General features: G+C 41.9%; 1 protein-coding gene across 2 annotated transcripts in view; it reads left to right on the top strand.

The window, feature by feature from the left end:
- Positions 1–19,538, top strand: part of Ints8 (integrator complex subunit 8) — a 51,224-nt gene that overhangs the window by 8,159 nt on the left and 23,527 nt on the right. Inside the window, exons 6-14 of one of the 2 annotated variants that reach the window (XM_005362307.3) lie at positions 2,113–2,295; positions 4,636–4,743; positions 6,687–6,842; positions 9,870–9,970; positions 10,607–10,748; positions 14,048–14,118; positions 14,815–14,990; positions 15,821–15,954; positions 17,860–17,970. In XM_005362307.3, the coding sequence (XP_005362364.1) occupies positions 2,113–2,295; positions 4,636–4,743; positions 6,687–6,842; positions 9,870–9,970; positions 10,607–10,748; positions 14,048–14,118; positions 14,815–14,990; positions 15,821–15,954; positions 17,860–17,970 (1,182 nt within the window). The remainder of the gene's footprint in view (positions 1–2,112; positions 2,296–4,635; positions 4,744–6,686; positions 6,843–9,869; positions 9,971–10,606; positions 10,749–14,047; positions 14,119–14,814; positions 14,991–15,820; positions 15,955–17,859; positions 17,971–19,538) is intronic. The other variant, XM_026786684.1, reaches the window with a different exon arrangement.

The raw sequence follows: 19,538 nt of genomic DNA, 5'->3' as shown, positions 1-19,538 counted from the left end.
CTTTATCATTAGTTCTTTTGTTGTATGGTTTATGATATTTTGACAGATATTGTTCAAGATGTGTTATGCTTAGCTAATATTGTTAAAGTTTTTTTTTTCCTTTCTTTTTTTTGTTTTTTTGAGACAGGGTTTCTCTGTCCTGGAACTTGCTTTGTATCTCAAGCTGGCCTCGAATTTACTGAGATCCACCTGTCTCTTCCTCCCGAGTGCTGGGATTAAAATTGTGCGCCACCATTACCCGGCTAAAGACATGATTTTTATTGGACTAGGAAGTGGCTTAGTTGGTAAAGCTCTTGCTGTTTAAGCAAAGAACCTGATTCTCAGCTCTCATGTAAAGGCCAGATGTATTAGTGTGCCTGTCTGTGGTCCCCCCACTGGAGAAATGGAGACAGAAGGGTTACTGGTTCCACTAGGTAGTATTTCTGTTTGGATTGGTGAGCTCCAGGTTCATTGTGTCTTATCAGAAACTAAGATGAAGAGTAATTGAGAGAGACTTCTGCCATCACCCTCTGGCCCTGACGTGCATGCATTCTTATGTGCATACGGTCAGACATACAATGCCAATGTCATTCTGTATACTGAGTTCCCAGTACTCTGGAGGTAGAGGGAGGAAGAGCTAGAATTGAAGGCCATCCTCAGGTATGTAGCAGGTTTGAGGCTAGCTGGGCTACGTGAGGGCTTGTCAATAAAGCAACAGGGCTGGCAACATAGGTAATTTGGTAGATTGCTCATCTAGCTTGCACAGAGCCCTGGTTTGAGACCTAGTACTGCAGACGCTGGCAGCAGTATGTCTGGCACTGGGCAGGTGAAGCCATGAGGATCAAACATTCAAGCTCAAAAAAAAAAAAAAAAAAAAAAAAAAACCAAACCAAAAAAAAAAAAAAAAAAAGCCGGGTGGTGGTGGCGCACGGCTTTAATCCCAGCACTTGGGAGGCAGAGGCAGGCGGATCTCTGTGAGTTTGAGATCAGCCTGGTCTACAAGAGCTTGTTCCAGGACAGGCTCCAAAACCACAGAGAAACCCTGTCTTGAACCCCCCCCTCCAAAAAAAAAAACCCCAAAAAACATTCAAGCTCACCCTCAACTACATAAGAAGGCCAGCCCTGTCTCAAGAAAAAAAGAAACACTAAGAAAATAAAAAAGTTGATTTTTTGATTATCTTATATTCTTTGTAGTTCTTAAAATTTATAGCATGACAGGGAGCGACTGAGAGGAGAGGAGAGAGGGAAACTGGCTAGGATTTAAGATAATTAATTAAAAAAATTCACAGTAAATGTGGAAAACAAAAGACTGTCAGAGAATTATAGCAAATCTTGGATGTGTGCATGTGTGCTTGCTAGGCTCAAGCTCAAGGCCTGCTGATGCTGGGCAGTGCTGTACCTCTGAGCTGTATGCTACATGTTACCCTATAGTGCTTTTGTAATGATTCTTATATTTTTAGTGTTTTCATTTGTTTGTGGCTGTATGTATGTCTGTCTGTGTCTGTGTGTGCATGAGTGTAGGTGTCTGTAGAGGCCAGAGGTGCCAGATCCCCTATGTAGCTGGTGGTTGTATGTCACCTAATGTAGGTTCTGGGACTCAAGCCCACTGGAAGAGGAATACATGCTTAACTGCTAAGCCAGCTCTCCAGTTCCCCATATTTATTGTTTAATCTCCTCAATGTAAAAGAAATGGGAGATCATGTATAATCTCTATAAGTATTTAACATCAAAGTGTTCTGAAGAAGGTAGGGTATAAGTATCAAAAAGTAGGAATAAAAGAAAAAAATCATACCTATGTGAAACAAATACACAGTGGGGTTTGTAATATTTTGAATAGAGAAGCAAAAAGCCTGTGTCGTATTTTTGCTATGTAGTGCCTAGTAATACAACTTTGCATAGTAAAGTGTAAATTAAAATCAAATAGTGCAGATCTTTCCTGTATTTTGTTTCTAACTTTACAACAGAACGTACTGTACTTTTAATATTTAAGATTGTTACTTCAGGAAGTAGTAGTACCTGTTGAATTATCTCCTGTTTTAGTACATGAAGCTACTAAATATTTTGTAAAAAATGTTTTGATTATTATAATAAGTTACTGTTGTTACAATTTCATTTGTGTATTGAATTTTGTAGCTAAAAGAACAAGCTGCTGATTCTATTTTGGTCTTGGAAGCAGCCTTGAAATTAAACAAGGATCTGTATGTTCACACTATGAGAACTCTAGACTTACTAGCCATGGAACCAGGCATGGTGAATGGAGAAACAGAGAGTTCTACAGCTGGGTTGAAAATCAAAACTGAGGAGATGCAATGCCAGGTATTTCTTTCTTTACTTAGCCAGTATATTGGAAGTTGTGTGTAAGACCTTGATACTTTTGTTAGATGTATTTCAGTGATTTTGATTTGAGTACTTTTTTTTTTTTTTAAAGAAACGAGTTCATTAATAGAAAGGTTGGCCTGGAGCTTGCTTTCCTTTAGATCAGGACTTGCCTTGAACTTGTGACTCTCTTGCATTAGCCTCTTAAATGCTGGGATTATTGGCATGCACCACCATATATAATCTATTAGATTTTTATTGGCAGTTATATCTTAGAAGGTTTTTTTTCCACCCCCTGAGATAGGGTTTCTCTGTGTAACATTCCTGGTTGTCTTGGACCCCTCTCTGGAGACCAGGCCTGCCTTGAACTCACAGAGAAGCCTGCCTCTGCCTCCTGGGTGCTGGGATTTTAAAGGCGTGTGCCTCCACTGACTTTTATTTTAGAAGTTTTATAGGCCTGTACTTGAGAATTTTCTAAAGGAAATGAAAGGAAAATTTTATGGAACCTATTATTTTCGAAGCAGTTTGTGAATTGATTTGCAGTACTTTCTTTTAGGAATGTAGTTAAATTTCCCAGAAGACAACAGAAACTAATGTTGTGCCAGGCTGAAAGTGAAGGCCTCCAGGTCAGATAATTGACTCTGTAAGGACCTTGTCTGTTTCTCTGACTTTGAGCCCCTAGTTCCTTTGGCAGTTTTCAGTTTTAGTCAGGCATGGTGGACACACCTGTTGTTTCCAGCACCCAGGAGGCAGAAGCAGAGATTGAGGCTACCCTGGTCTATAGAGTGAGTTCCCCGACAGCCAAGGCTATAGAGAAACCCTGTCTCAAAAAACAAAACTGTTGCAAGGAGAGTCAGGACAATAGAAATTTTAAAGCATTCATTGATTACCTTTTTAGGGCCAGAATCCATTAGAATATTATTTTTGTTTTTAAGATGTGATCTGTATAGCCTGGCTGGTCTGGAACTTACTGCATAGACCAGACTGGCCTCAAACTCACAGAGATCCGCCAGCCTCTGCCTTTTGAGTGCTGGGATTAAAGGTCTGCACCCCCATGTCTGTCTAGATCATAATTTTCGAGGCTCTGTATTTGTACAAACACATGGCATCTTTTCCCTAGTTCCTATTCTGAGAAGAGGTGGAAAGAAGACTGTTATAAAGGGCGTCCTTTCGGGATTGGGGATAGCTGAGGGCAATCATCTGTTCAAGACACGATGAGAATTTATGAGAGGGCACTTGAATAAGAAGTCAGTGACAGTTAAACCTCGGCTCTGTCTTGGTGCTCTCTGCTTTGTAATGTCACTCTTCTGCTCACTGGAGTTCTGAGTAGCTTACTGGATTAAGTCAGACTTGAAGTCAATAGTGAGCACGGCCATCGGTCTAAGGCAAGGTTCTTGGCGGCTGGTGACTGAGTTAAGTTGGTGGAGTGTCTGTTTAGCAGGCACAGAGTCCTAGGTGGAATGGTGACGTGTGTTTGTAATCCCAGCACATGGTCTGTCTCCATTCTGTCTGTCAGGGGAGACACTTGTCCTCATCCTTTTGGTGGACTGGTCCCACCTCTGTGCAGCTGAACACTTTTAGGTATTGCCTTTTTAGCTTGTCTGGCAGGAATGTTGTACAGATACACTTAGTGTAGACTGAGTCAGGAGCTTATAAGTTGAAGAAGTGGGCGTCGTAAGGAAGCTGCCAGGCAGCGGCTGTGACAGCTGCGGTGTCGGGCAGTGTGCGGAGTGCTGGTGCCTGTGGGCCGCTAGCGTTTTGTGGCATCTGGTGTGGTGCTGCCCTCAGCAGTTCTGATTGGGCTCTTGTCCCCTTTCCTTCTCTTGTTTTTCTGACTCAATTCTTTGACCTTCCAAATAATTTTGTAAGCTATCAGGAACCCTTTAGTTTAGTTTTTGACTGAAATCAAAGTTACTGTCTATTAATATTTCTTTTGATTATGGGTTTTACTTGTCTTTTTTCTGTTTTCCCGCCATTATACATAAATTTGAGATAGGCCTGGTGTTGAGGCCTTTAATCCCACACTCAGGAGGCAGAGGCAGGTGGATCTCCGTGAGTTCCAGGACACCAGGGCTACACAGAGAAACCCTGTCTCAAAACAAACAAAATAAATGGATAAATAAATTTGAATTTTATTAACTTTTTTTGGTTGTTTGTTTTTGGAGATAGGGTTTCTCTGTGTAGGCCCTGGCTGTCCTGGAACTTATTAAGTAGAGCAGGCTGACCTGGAGATCACAGAGACCCACCTGCCTTTTCCTCCTGAGTGCTGGAATTAAAGATGTGTGCCACCATTTCTTGGCTTGTCAATATTTTAAGCAAATTGTTTTGTTATCATTTCAGGTGTGTTATGATTTAGGTGCGGTCTACTTCCAGCAAGGCTCTACAAATTCAGCTGTCTATGAAAATGCCAGAGAGAAATTCTTTAGAACTAAAGAACTAATTGCAGAGGTGAGTACAGCCATAAATGATACATGGTATTTGGTCCCTTAAAAGCCTATATGGTTTTTGACTTAACTTTTTCTAAACAAAAGCTGAGTTTGGTGCTAGAGTATAACTTACTTGGTTTTTAAGATAGTTTGACTATGTGGTTCTGGTTGGCCTGGAACTCACAATGTAGACAAGGCTGGTCCAAGTGCTGGGATTAGTAGATTGGTGATAGCAAACTCAGTGTTGGGGTATGACTTCAGGTAGAATGTGTTTTTAGCATGCACAAGTCCTTTGGTTCAGGCCCAGTGGCAACAAACCAATGTACCCAGTGTAGAAAATTTGGAAAGTTAAAAAGAAATAATATAAACTAACTTTTAAAAATGTGTATTATTTCCTTGTTATCTTGGTGTCTTTTCCTGTTGTTGTGATAGAATATCCAAAAGCAACTTAAGAGAACAAAGTTGATTTTGAGTTTGAGGTTCATTATGGCAGCGAGTCAAGGCAGTAGGAACGTGAAACAGCTCTTCCTCTTGTCCAGTGTCGAGAAGTAGAGTGCAAATGTACAGTGCAATAAAAGCAATAAAAAAAAAGGTAGAACTAGCCAGGTATGGTGTGCACACCTTTAGTCCCAGCCCTCAGGAGGCAGAACCAGCCCCATCTTTAGAACAAGCTGCTTTTTGAAATCCAGAGAATTATATTCTAAGAGGAATGATTTATCTTTTCAGTTAATTGCCCAGTGTGTTTCTATGTCTGGGTGGGTATGTGCACGTGAGCGCTGGTTCACCTGGAGGCCAGCAGATCGTGCTTGGGGCCCTGACTCTGTAGGTGGTTGTGAGCCACCCATCATGGGTGCTGGGAACCAAACGCAGGTCCTCAGGGTGTGCTCTTATGAACCAAGCCATCTCTCCAGCCTCAGATGGTTGAATACCTAAATTTTTTACTATTTTTAAGAACCTGGATTTTTTTTATTTTATTTTTAAGACAGGGTTTCTTTCTTTTTGGTTTTTCGAGACAGGGTTTCTCTGTGGTTTTGGAGCCTGTCCTGGAACTAGCTCTTGTAGACCAGGCTGGTCTCGAACTCACAGAGATCCACCTGACTCTGCCTCCCAAGTGTAAGACAGGGTTTCTCTTTGTAGCCCTGGCTCTCCTGGAACTCTGTAGACCAGACTAGCTTCAAACTCAGAGACCCGCCTGCCTTTGCCTCCCAAGTGCTGGGATTAAAGGTGTGTGCCACCACCGCTTGGCTGGAAAAATCATTTTAATTTCCTTTCCTCGTTAGAAAAATTAATTAGAGCTAGGTGGTGGCGCATGCCTTTAATTCCAGCACTCGGGAGGCAGAGGCAGGCGGATCTCTTTTGTAGTGGGCAGATGCTCTCTGCCATGGAGCTGTATCTTTAGCGCTAGGCTTACTCTATCTAGAGCAAGTAGAAATTGCTAATTTTATTCAATTTTAGGTATAATTACTTAAAATTCATTTAAAAATGTCTTTAGAAACATTTCTGATAGTAACATTTCTAATATTTTTTGAGAGAATATTGCTCTTTTTACTATCTTTTAAATCTGCCTGAGGTGTATATTTCTGATGTAGGCTGGAAGAGTGGTCCCCACTGGTGCCTCGTTTGTCACACCCCTGAGGAATGATAAATAAACTAGAAAAGCAAAGGTCCAAGCTATGACTAATGAGGTGTTGTGGATCACATCAGTCTGTCTTGGGTGTTTTTTTTTTTTTTGCCAACACTAGAAAGTTGTTTTTAGCTCAAGGGACAAGCAAAAGGAGATCATAAATTGCACCTGGTCACTGGACATTGTTTTGCTGAAAACATTTAACCTTGTCAATATTTGTGGTTCCTTCAGTTTTGAAATTTTCATTATCGTGTTCTTGTACTGTTAAGATGCGCTACGGAGTACTAGTCTGTTATGTATATTTCATTAACGGGTAATGATATATAACTCTTACTTTACAGATAGGTTCATTATCTCTTCATTGTACCATAGATGAGAAGCGCTTAGCCGGCTATTGTCAAGCGTGTGATGTTCTTGTAGCTTCCTCTGGTAATAACTCTCAGCAGTTGACTCCTTATAGTCAAGTCCACATTTGTTTACGGTCGGGCAGCTATCAGGTAAGACGAGATGGGATCATAGCGGTGTAGTTCAAATCCTGCTGCCACCCCTGCTGACTTTCCCTTTTTAAGATTACCATGAGACTTGGGTGAGACGTTATGGTTAGTCATACATGTGTTCACTGCTACCGACGGAAAAGCTTGCTTGTCTTAATCACTCCTCTCAGAAACTGTGAGAACTGTCCAAACCAGAAGGCCAAGCTTTGAAATGACAGGGAGTGAGGGAGCTTTGTTCTTAGGAATCCGAGGTCTTAGCTGTGTCTCAGCACAGCTCATCTGCCCCCTCAGCCCTGGACAGGAAGAAGAGCGCAGTGGTTTGGTCAGGTGGATGTTCTCTAATGAGCTCCCTGTCAGCAGCCTGTTATGTCTGACATTATAGTTAGTGTCCGTCTGCACGCTTGTCCTTTGATTTCTTCTTTGTTTGTTTTGAGTCAGAGTCTCTTTGTTTTGCTGCCCTGGCTGTCCTGGAACTTAATATGTAGACCAGGCTGGTCTCGGACTCACAGAGCCTGTGTCTGTTGGGATTAAAGGCATATGCCACCGCATCTGTCTATCCTGTGCTTTTTAATGAAAGTCACTAGCAGTGAGTTTGTGGTGGTGAAGTCATTCTAAGAATGTTATCATCCCAGCCATGCCTTTATGGAAACAGCAAAATGAGACAGTCAAGCTTAACTGTCATCAGTTTTTTTTTTTTTATGATTTTTTTGAGACAGAGTTTCTCTGTGTAACAGCTCTGGTTTATAGAACTCACTATGTAGATCAGGCTGACCTTTAACTCCTAGGGATCAAAGGCATGCATTAGCACTGCCTGGCTCCCAATTGAGTTTTTATTCCAGATTTATAATTCACTATCTTCATCTAAAATGTCATTTCTTCATCCATCCAAAAATATATGGAGAGGAAGATTGTAACTTGTATATTTTCTCCTTTTTCTCTTGGCCTTTTTTTTTTAATACTTTGTGTAGGGAGAAAATTAAATGTTTTTGAAGGTGAATGATAGGTTAAAGTGGAGATACCATTCAGCTACATCTCAGCAGTACAGGCTTATAGGCCTGTATAGGTCAGGATCCGTTAAAGCGGTGGTTCTTAACCTGTGGGTCTCCACTCATTTGGGGATTGACCCCCTTTCACGGGAGTCACACATCAGAGATCCTGCATAACAGATGTCTACATTATGCTCCATAACAGTAGCAAAATTATGCTTACGAAGTAGCGATGAAAATAATTTTGTGTTTGGGGATTGTAACACTGTGAGGAACTGTTTTAAAGGGTCATAGCATTAGGAATGTTGAGAACCACTGCTCTAGAGTAAAATATGGATTATAAGAAGACCCTTAATTTTTTTTTATTAATAAAAAGAAACCGGGCACGCCTTTAATCCTAGCACTAGAGAGGCAGAGGCAGGAGGATCTCTGAGTCCGAGACCAACCCTAGTCTACAAGAGCTAGTTCCAGGACCGGCTCCAAGGCTACAGAGAAACCCTGTCTCAAGGGGGGTGAAATTAGCTGGGTGTGGTGGCATGTATCTTTAATCTTAGCTCTTGGAAGGTAGAGGCAGGTGGATCTCTGAGTTCAAGCCCAGTCTGCTGTACATAATTCCAGGACAGCCAGGACTGCATATTAAAAAGCCTATTTCACCATCCCCTTCATGTGATAAGGTCTATGCAAATAAGACCATCAGAATCTTCCTCTTAGACAAGCATGCTACTTCCACGTGCTGGGGCAGGTACATAGATAGTTATAATGGTAGCTAGGAAGGGGAAAGGCGATGGTGTTGCAGCTCTGTGATGCGTCACAGTTGCATAGATAGAAGTTTCCTGCCTTTCAGATGTTGTAGTTAGGGTTTTTTGTTGGTTCTTCTTATTTATTGAGGTGAACTTTTGCTTGTGCAGTTCAGCCTGACCTTCACTTCTTTTTGCCTCAGTCTTCCAAGTTAGGGGTGATTGATAGCGCTCTTGGCTCAGGCGTGGTGTGGTTTTTTGTTTTGTTTCTAGTTAGATGCAAAGACGTCATTAATTTGTTTTTCTCCTGCTTCTCACTTGTGGTTCATGGTCTTTAACTTTGAAAAGGGAAACTACTTCTGTTCTTAATCTAATTTTAGAAATTTTGGAAGAAAATAGTTCTCCAGTATTTTTATGTTTTCTTTAACTCAATGTATAGCTTAGGATGACATTGAACTTGTGGTCCTCCTGCCTCTACTCTGCTGTGCTGAGATTACAGGCATGTGCCACCATCCTCAGTTTTATGTAATGCTGGATATTGAGTTCAGGGCTTTGTCCATGCTAGGCAAACAAGCATTCTGACAACTGAGCTACATCCCTAGGCCATAGAAAGAGAGACTTACATGGATCTAATCTACATGAGAAGTAGAAAAAGACAAGATCTCCTGAATAAATTGGGAGCATGGGGACCTTGGGAGAGGGTTGAAGGGGAGAGGAGAGGCGGGGAAGGGAACAGAGAAAAATGTAGAGATCAATAAAAATCAATCAAACAAAAAAAAGAAAGCACATCTTAAAGGAACTTGTTGAAATAGGAGCAGCGGGGCTGCGTCCCCAGCACCCCGCTGCCCGCAAGGCTAGCTTTACCCGAAATAATTACACGGACACTGTATTCATTTAATCACTGCTTGGCCATTTCTATCTAGCCTCTTCTAGGCTAACTCTCGCACCTGGACTAGCCCATCTCTAATAATCTGCTGTAACCCACAAGGTGGCTTACCAGGGAGATTCTAGCCTACGTCCATCCTGGGTCGGAGCTTCATTGCGTGTGCCTCAGAGAGCAGAGCTCTCGCCTCTGCCTGCAAGAGTGGAGCATCGTGTCTCTCTGAGGCGTCTGCCCCTGAGAGGAGAGCTGTCGAGTCTCTGAGCTCACTTCCTCTTCCTCCCAGCATTCTGCTCCGTTCACTCCTCCCACCTACGTTCTAACCTATCAGGGCAAGCAGCTTCTTTATTTAATCAACCAATGACCTTCCTCCATCAGGAACTGCCTTGGTTTTTTACTTGGATGCAATTTTCTGTTTTTGTTCTAGGAGGTAGTGCAGATTTTCATTGAAGATAATCTAACCTTCACTTTACCTGTTCAGTTCCGGCAGTCAGTATTGAGGGAGCTCTTTCAGAAAGCTCAACAAGGGTAAGATAAAAAATTAGTTCTGATCTTTGAGTAACGGAAGGAGTACTTTGTGAGTTATTAAATCCCATTTGAAAATTACCTGTCTCTCATTGACATTATTTTCACTTTTGCTACAAGGGACACTAACGTGGTTGTGGAGACTTTTTTTTTAATTACTTGTTTTATGTATACGGATGGGTGTTTTCCTTGCTTCAGTGTCTGTGCACCTTGCATATGCCCGTGCCTCAGAGTCTGGAAGAGAGTGTTGGATGCCCTTCACCTGGAGTTCAGACAGTTGTGAGGTGACATTGAATCCTTGTCTTCAGGAAGAGCAGCTACTTCTCTTAATCACTGAGCCAGCTCTTTAGCCCCAGTGGAAACATCTTAAAGTTGTTTCTCCTAGTTTCTTTTAAAAGTGCTTGTGGTGAGAAAGTTACTTGGAGCACAGTTCTGTTCTTCTGCTCAGTCTTTAGAAGTCAGCTACCTTTTTGTCTTTTTTTTTTTTTGAGTTGGCATATGATATTTATTAGCGTGCCTGGAGATCCTAAAATGTTACTTCTCAAGAAGAAATGGTTACATCCTTTTAAATTTTGTTTTGTGCTACTGTTCCCATTTTATAATAAGAACATTGATGTTTCTGCTTTTTGTGTTCTGTAGAAATGAAGCTCTAGATGAGATCTGTTTTAAAGTGTGCATCTGCAACACAGTACGTGATATTCTGGAAGGCAGAACAGTCAGTGTCCAGTTCAACCAACTGTTTCTTAGACCAAACAAAGAAAAAATAGAGTTTCTCCTTGAGGTAAGGCATTTCCCCTGCAGTAATAGACCATTGCTCTGTGTTTACCAGGCTGTCCAGTGCTCTCTGCTCTGCCTCCTGCCTCTCTTCTCTGTGATGTATGGTTGACAGTGTTAACAGATTGAGCAGCCACTGCCTCTCCTCATCCCTTCCTCCTCCCCCACATCCTTCTTCCTCTTTCCTTCCTCCTCTTTGCCCTCCTCTTCGCCCTCCTCTCTGCCTTCCTATCCCTCTTTTCCTTCTCCACCTCTTTCCCCTCCTTTTCCTCTTTCCTGCCTTCTTCTCTTCTTCCTCTTCCTCTCCTCTTTTTCCTCCTCCCTTATATCTCTTCCTCTCCCTTTCTCTTCGTCCTTATCTCCCTTCTCCTCCCCAGTCCCGCCCGCCTTTTTTTAAGGACTGGATCTTGCTGTGTAGCTCAGGCCTCAGATTCTGTTCTTCTGCCCAGCATCCCAGTGGTGAGGTAGGCAGGTGCCATCACACTGTGTTTTGCTCCATCTTCAGACAGCTCTTCCTCCTTTACCCCTTGTTCTTTATACTTGGTCCTTCTTGGTCTTTCAATGACGTTTCTCCTCTACTGTAGTTAGGACCGACCTCACCTTAAGGTTCTGCCTTTTTTTTTTTTTTTAAGAGAATAATTTGTTTATTTATTGAGACAGTAAACTTATTTATCAAGACATAGTCCTGCTAAATACAGGGGGGCTGTCTTTAAACTTACAGAGTACCATTTGTCTCTGCCACCAAAGTGATGAGACCACATTTGGTCTAAGATTTGTTTATTTTTTGTGTGTTTGCCTGATTTTATGTGCACCATGTGTGCGCATGTGTCAGCAGAGGCCTGTAGCTCCCTTGGAGCATCAGATCCCCTGGAACTGGAGCTCTTACAAGCAGCTGTGAGCTGTCTATTGTGGGTGTTGGAGAGTGAACCTAGGTCTTCTACAGTAGCAGCAAGTGTTCTTAGCTGCTGAACTGCCTCTCCAGTTCCCAAGGTTTTTGTTGTTTGTTAGTTTTTTGAGACAGGGTCACTACATAGTCCTGCCCGACCTTGAATCTCCAGAGATCTGTCTCCCAAAGGGCTGAGATTAAAGGCACATGCCACTGTGCAACTTCAGCCCCTAATTATTAATTAAAAATAATAATTTTTAAAAATGTTCTATCATATTTATTTACATTTTTGTATATTGTATGTGTTTGTGTGTGCACATGCAATTACACAAAAGTAGAAATCAGAGGACAAGTTGTTGGTTGGAACTCAGATATCATGCTTTGTCAAGCTTCTTTACCTGATTTGCCATCTTGCTAGACCTAAAGACTTGCTTTTATTTATTTAGGTGTCTGTATGAGCCTACGCACATAGGTATATACAGAGGTCAGAAGAGGGTGTTAAGTGTTCTCTTCTGTCACTCTTCACCTAAACTTTTGAGTCAGGGTCTCTTTGCTGATCCTTGAGCTGGTGTTTTCTCCACTTTGCCGGAATCCAGTAGAGGCCAGGGGTTCTCCTGGCTCTGATCCCATGGAGCTGGGTTCACCGACCTTGTGTGAGGGCTAGAATCTGAGTCTTGGTCCTTAGGATTTTCAGTGTAACTGTTGAACAGTTTCTCAGCTTTCATGTTTTCATTGTTTTGTTTTGTAATAAAGGCTGACTGTTTACCTAGCCTGGGCTGCCATCAAACCTGATATCTTCCTGCCTTGACCTTCCTAGTGCTGGGATTACAGGCATCTGCTCCCTTGCCTGACTTTAAATGTGTTTTAGGTTTTTTTTTTTTTTTTTTCCAAGGCAGGGTTTCTCTGTGGTTTTGGAGCCTGTCCTGGAACTAGCTCTTATAGACCAGGCTGGTCTCGAACTCACAGAGATCCGCCTGCCTCTGCCTCCCGAGTGCTGGGATTAAAGGTGTGCGCCACCACTGCCCAGCATAGTATGGATTTGATGCATTGATTACAGGCATAATGAACGTTCTACATTTTTATGTCCAACATTTTTGCTAATCTCTTAAAAGTTTTCTTTATTGGACTGGAGATGTTGCACCATTGGTAGAAGAATTTTTGCTTAGCATGCCCTGGGTTCATCCCCATCACCATATAAAACTGGTTGTACTAACACAAGCCTGTATTCTACTACTGAGATCACTGCTGGAGAAGTTCAAGGTCATTGTCAACTACAAGACAGATTGGAGACCACCTGGAATATATGGGATCCTGTTTCAAAAAGAAAAAAGAGGGGGTTGGAGAGATGGCTCAGTGGTTAAGAGCATTGCCTGCTCTTCCAAAGGTTCTGAGTTCAATTCCCAGCAACCACATACATGGTGGCTCACAACCATCTGTAAAGAGGTCTGGTGCCCTCTTCTGGACTGCAGGCATACACACAGACAGAATATTGTATGCATAATAAATAAATAAATAAATAAATAAATATTTTAAAAAAGAGAATGAAGAAAGAAAACAATGGGCACTTTTTACAATTAAAAATCAAAAAAACAACTAAAAAAGCATTGTAACTTTATTTAAATTTTTCAGTCTAACTAATCTGCTGCTTGGACTCCTACCTTTTTTGAGGGTGCTTGTCAGTATTTTTCCCTCTTACATATTAGAATTTTTGAAACCTAGTAGTACAAGACAGATCCTGTCTCCTATAAAATAACTTAATGTGCCAATAACTTAATTACATATGCCTGAACTTATGAAAATGATCCAACTCTGTTTTTGATGGATTCTTACCTTGACTTTTGTCTTAAATTACTTAACCAAATCAGTGATTAGTGATTGTGTTTGGTAGGGTTTCTTTTGCTGTAAAGAGACACCATGACCGTGGCAGCTCTTATAGCGGAAGAACGTTTAATTGGGGTGACTTACAGTTTGGAGGTTCAGTCCAATATCATCATGGTGGTGCTGGTGCTGGAGACTGAGAGTCTGTCTCACTGGGTGTGGCTTGAGCCTACATGAGACCTCAAAGCCCGTCTCTTTGGGATGTCCTGCCAGCAAGACCAAACCTTCTAATACTGCCACTCTCCTTGTGGACCACCACAGTGATTGAAACATAGCAGTTCAGTTGTTCAGAGCACTGCAGAGACAGCTCAGTGCTTCAGCATGCTGGCTGCTCTTCCAGAGAACTCCTAGCACCTACATGGTCGCTCAGAACTGTCCCTGCAGTTCCAGGAATTCATCCAGCAACAGCTTCTGGCCTCTGCAGGCGTCAGACATGTACATGTTGCCATCCAAGCTAAATATCCTACACATGAAGAAAAAACTAAAACTTCAGTTGTTTGTAATTCTTAAATAACTCAAATGAAAATTACTCAATTCTCTAGGTATGTTCAAGATCAATAAATGTAGAAAAAGCTTCAGATTCTTTGAAGGGAAACATGGCTGCTTTTCTTAAGTAAGTACATTTTTCTTTTTTTAAAACTTGAAACTTAGTTTCATGAGGAAAGTGTCTTTTTTAAAAAGACATTTTAGTTTATAAATTTTACATGTGTGCATGTATATGTATGTATATATGTATGTGTGTCTGTGTGAGCGCGTGCCGGGGTGTGTATGTGGATGTCACTAGACAGGCTAAAGGACTCTTTTCTTTCCTTGTACTGTGTGGGCTCTGGGAATTAACCTTGGCTTAGCTGCAGTTGCTTTAACCCTTTGAGCTATGCTGACCCTGCACCTCTCACTCCCCTACCTCAGCTTTTAGTGTTGGAAATAGGGTTTTGCTATGTTATCCTGAGACTCATAGTCCTGTGACCTTGAGTCCTGACTGCTACCATTGTGATAAGGCGTGTGTGTCTGTGTGATCCTGGGGGTCAGTCCCGGGACTTGCACATGCTGATGGGCTTCACTCATAGCGTTTATTCGTTTGAGTCTGGGGCTCACCATCTATTCCAGTTGGCCCAAACACCAGTTTTCTTTACTCTACTACTCAGATGCTGAGATTATGGGTGTCCACTGCGTGCCTATCTTATCACATAATGTATGAAATGATGTATTTTTAAGGTGGCTTATGAAAGTAATTGGTTGATAGGAATGATTTTCCCTACTAAAGTTTGCACTTTTAAAATGTAAAGTCTTGTGTTTCTCGCTGCTGTAGGAATGTGTGTCTGGGACTGGAAGATCTCCAGTACGTCTTCATGATTTCTTCACATGAGCTTTTCATTACGTTGTTGAAAGACGAAGAGCGAAAGCTGCTTATTGATCAGATGAGGAAGAGATCCCCTAGAGTAAATCTGTGCATTAAGCCTGTGACTTCATTTTATGATATCCCAGGTTAGACCTATTCTGCTAGCTCACGTTTTGATGCTGCTCAAGTTAATGCTAAGATCTTCCTAAGGCTTCTCTGGTATTTCATTTGGTATTTGAGTGATTAGTAGAAACCTAACCTGTCTGCTGTGGTCAGATTTCTCCGGGAACAGTTTTTGGTTCTCAGCTGAGCCAGAGGCTGATGGAGATTTGGGTGTAGTTCATAAAAGGGTTTAGCTGAGGATAGACCCAAACAGAAGCTACTGCTAGTATACTCTCGAGGGTAAAAGTACAGATGGTGCAGGGCTGATAAGGGAACTGGGACCAAAAGGAATCATGATTGTCAGTCAGTATAGCTGTGCTGTCAACTGCTGGCTTAGCATTAGCGTTGAAAATTTTATTTTTATCTTATTTTATTTTTCTCTCATTTATTTGTTTGTTTGTTTGTTTATTTTATTGTGTATACAGTGTTCTGTCTGCATATGTGCCTACAGACCAGAAGAGGGCACCAGATCTCATTATAGATGGTTGTGAGCCACCATGTGGTTGCTGGGAATTGAACTCAGGACCTTGGGAAGAGCAGCCAGTGCTCTTAGCCTCCGAGCCTTCTCTCCAGCCCCTTTGCTTTATATTTTTAAAGATGCATTTGCATTACTAAGCACATACAAGTTGTGGTAGGTTTTCTGTGTGGGAATAAAGTTATACAAAATTTGAGTTATATAAAATAATTCCATTTTCAAAATGGTTTCTACTTTTAAGATATTTCACATAGGCCTTTTCTTTCAGTTTTATCACCCTTAAAATTTTACATTTAACTTTGAGTTTACTCATTGCTGAAATGGAGCTCTCTTCCTTAGCTTCAGCAAGTGTCAACATTGGCCAGTTGGAACATCAGCTTATATTGTCAGTAGATCCCTGGAGGATTAGACAGATCTTAATTGAGTTACATGGTATGACTTCAGAGCGACAATTTTGGACTGTGTCCAGTAAGGTAAGAAACTCTCTGTTAAGAATAGATATGAATTTCGTTGTTTCATTCTGCATTCTAGGAGGAATGCTATTTTTTGTCTTTTTTTTTTTTTTTTTCGAGGCAGGGTTTCTCTGTGGCTTTGGAGCCTGTCCTGGAACTAGCTCTGTAGACCAGGCTGGTATCGAACTCACAGAGATCCACCTGCCTCTGCCTCCCGAGTGCTGGGATTAAAGGCGTGTGCCACCATCGCCCGGCTGACTTTTTTTTATTTAAAATAATAAGAACCTATTTAATAGACTTTCATATGACCATAATTGGAACTAGAGAGAAAAAAAAGGGAAAACACACACAAAAGTCCAGTAACGTAAGCAGTGGGTTTTTATTCCACTTGTTGTCTAAGCTCCTCCATGCATTTTAAACACAACTGTAAATGTAGATAAAATGTGTGTTATTTATAGGACCTTCAAAAGGGTCAAAGCTTTGTTGTCTGTTTTGGTTCTGAGAACTGAACCCAAGTCTTCACTCACTCTTGGAAAACTAGGCCACGGAGGTATAGCTCTAACCCTTGCATTTTATTTATTTATTTATGGTAATTTTTTTTATTCTTTGAGAATTTCATGCATGTATAGAATACCTCCCAAGTGCTGGGATTAAAGGCCTGTGCCAGAATTACCAGGCTTTTTCTTCTTTTTATAGCTTCTTTTACCCAGCTCATACCGCCCTATGTACTGGAGGATGGGCCTGAAGAAAGCTCCCTGATCTAACATCAGCCTGTAACCACCAATAGTTCTCAGCCCTGGGTGGGAGGTCTCCGTTAGTTCCTCCCCAGCCATGCTGGAGTTTTGACTCATTCGCTCTCTTGTTGAGTGTTTTTATTTCCTGCCGGGTGTAGGGCTACACCTTTACTCCCCGTACGCTAGGGCAGAAGCAGGTGGATCTCTTGAGTTCTGCCTGATCTGCAGAGTGATCAGAGTGAGTTTCAGGACAGCCCCGGCCACAAAAACACTCACCTATTTTTTTTTTTAAAAGACAACTTTGCTTTGAAAAAAATAAAAACACCCTGGTGGTTTTACTTTTTTAATATTATCTTGACATCTACAGCTTCCACTTTGGAATTTAACTTCTTTATAAGACTTTTTTTTTCTTTAAAACTTTCCTGCATAAAATTAAGTTTTAAGGTAGCATTTCAAGCTGGAAACAGGTGCATACCTTTAATCCCAGCACAAAAGAAGATTGGGTAGGAACATCCAGAGTTTGAGGCCAACTTATGTTACAGACTGAGACAGGTCTCAAAATGTAGTAAAAATAAAAAATACATAAAAAACTTTTTCAGTGGGCTCTAGTTTCTAAGGCAAAAAGCAGTACCTACAGGAGAAAGCGCAGGTGATACGGTTTGCTTGTGAGGCTAGCCTTTGGCAGCCAGACCGGCTCTGCAGCCTTCCAGCCTTCCACACCCTGGTGACTCCCTTTAGGAAAGGCAAACCTCACACTGCCACAGCCTCTCTCCAGCAAACCCATTGCAGTGAGTTCTGTCTGCCCCCAGCCCTGTCACTCCTGTTCTCCACTTCCCCAGTCCTGGGATTAAAGGTGTGAGCCACCACTCCCTGGCCTCTAGTGGCTCAGCTCTGCACTTTGATCTTTAGGCAAGCTTGATTTGTTAAAACACAAAAGAAAATATCACTACCATTGTTGTTTCTTCTTTTCAAGGCAGTTTCTCTCTGTAGCCTTGGGTGTTCTGGAACTAACCAGGTATATCAGAATGGCCTTGAACTCAGAGATCCACCTGCCTTTTCCTCTTGAAATTAAGGGTGCAATATTTATTTTTTTAAATGCAGTTGATGATTATTGAGAGATTCTTGCCTAGATTTGCCATCCGCTGTGTGTGTGTATATGTATTTTAATTATTTATTTTAAAACTTTTTTTAGTGGGAAGTACCTTCTGTATATAGTGGTGTTATCCTTGGAATTAAGGACAATTTGACAAGAGATTTGGTTTACATTCTCATGGCCAAAGGTTTACACTGCAGTACTGTCAAGGTGAGTGAAAGTGTGTGTGAACACTTGTTCAGACCTGCTTCAGAGGGTAAAGTGCTTGGTGCATGGGTGTGAGAACTGGAGTCCAAATCCTCAGAACTCCATAAAGTCAGACAGGGTAGCAGGAGCCTGTAGTCCTCGTACTCCTAAACAGAAAGCGCTCCAGAAGTCTGGGGTGGGTCAGCTTGCGAACTCAACAAGGACAGACACCTTGGCTTAGACCAATCCAAAGTTGTCTTCTTGACTTCCTCATACATGACATGGCATATGCACCACACACACATGTACATGCACGCATGTTAATAATCAGGAGAAAGGAGTCAAAGCTGATTGTTTCTTGCTTTGAAAAAAGAATTTTATCTTCAATTATGTGTTGGCATGTGTCTGTGTGTGGCCATGTGCATAATGTATACAGGTGCCCTTGGGTGCCAGAGGCATCTCGTGAGTCTTGGTACAGGAGGTTGTCAGCTATGAGACACGGGTCTTTGACTGAGTGTGCTCTCTGTGAGAGCAGCATGTGCTCTTGCCTGCTGAGCTGTCTTTCCAAATGTTAACATGCAAGATGGAATCCCAGAGCAGAGCACTGTCGAGCACAGGAGTGATGTGATGAATATGGATCCTGCATACATAGAGACCAGGAAAGACAGCAGTTTGCAGAGATGACTCTTTAATTATAGTACTTGCTGCTCTTGTAGGGGACCCAGGCTTGCTTTCCAATACCAATGTAATGACTTACCAACATTCTAGTTCCGTGGGTTCTAATGCCCACTTGATGGACACACCCACTGTGCGTACGTCCAAACAAAACACTCATATGCACAAAATAAAAGATGCCTGGCAGTGGTGACACATGTCTTTTAAAAATGATTTATTTATTTTTTACTTTATGTGCATTGGTGTTTTGCCTGCATGTATGTCTGTGAGATGGTGTTGGATCTCCTAGAACTGGAGTTACAAACAGTTGTGAGCTGCCATGTGTGTGCTGGGAATTGAACCTGGGTCCTCTGAAAGAGCCTCCAGTGCTCTTAACCATCTCTCTAGTCCCAGTGGCATACACCTTTAATCCTGCGAGGCAGGCAGATCTCCCCGTTTGAGGCCAGCGTGGTCTAGAGTGAGTTCCAGGACAGGAAGTGCCATACAGTGAACCGTGCATTGAAACACCAAAAGAAAATGTCTAAGGAAAAGAGAAGCATTTGGGTGTGATGGTACATGCCTTTAATCCTAGCATTTGGGAGGAAGAGACAGATCTCTGTGAGACTGAAGCCATTCTGTCTACATAGGAAATCCCAGACAGTCTTAGCTACATCTTGAGCCTCTAAGAAACAAGCAAATAAAAGACCCAAAAGACTAGAAGAACACTGGGGGTAGCCCCTGTGAGGCACTGAGAAGACCTTTTATTCTTAGCATCATGGTAGGGAGGTCACACTTGGGGGAGAGTTAACACTGGTCTGCAGTGGGATGGGTAGGAAAGGAGCGAGTGGAACATAGATGATTACATTGATTTATTAGGGAGTTGTACAGGTAATAGTGGAACATAGATGATTACATTGATTTATTAGGGAGTTGTACAG

The sequence above is a fragment of the Microtus ochrogaster genome, linkage group LG5 (genome assembly GCF_000317375.1).
Source record: "Microtus ochrogaster isolate Prairie Vole_2 linkage group LG5, MicOch1.0, whole genome shotgun sequence".
Classification (NCBI taxonomy): Eukaryota; Metazoa; Chordata; class Mammalia; order Rodentia; family Cricetidae; genus Microtus; species Microtus ochrogaster.
The sequence above is the reverse complement of the archived record's forward strand: the minus strand, read 5'-3'. Positions and strand labels throughout refer to the sequence as shown.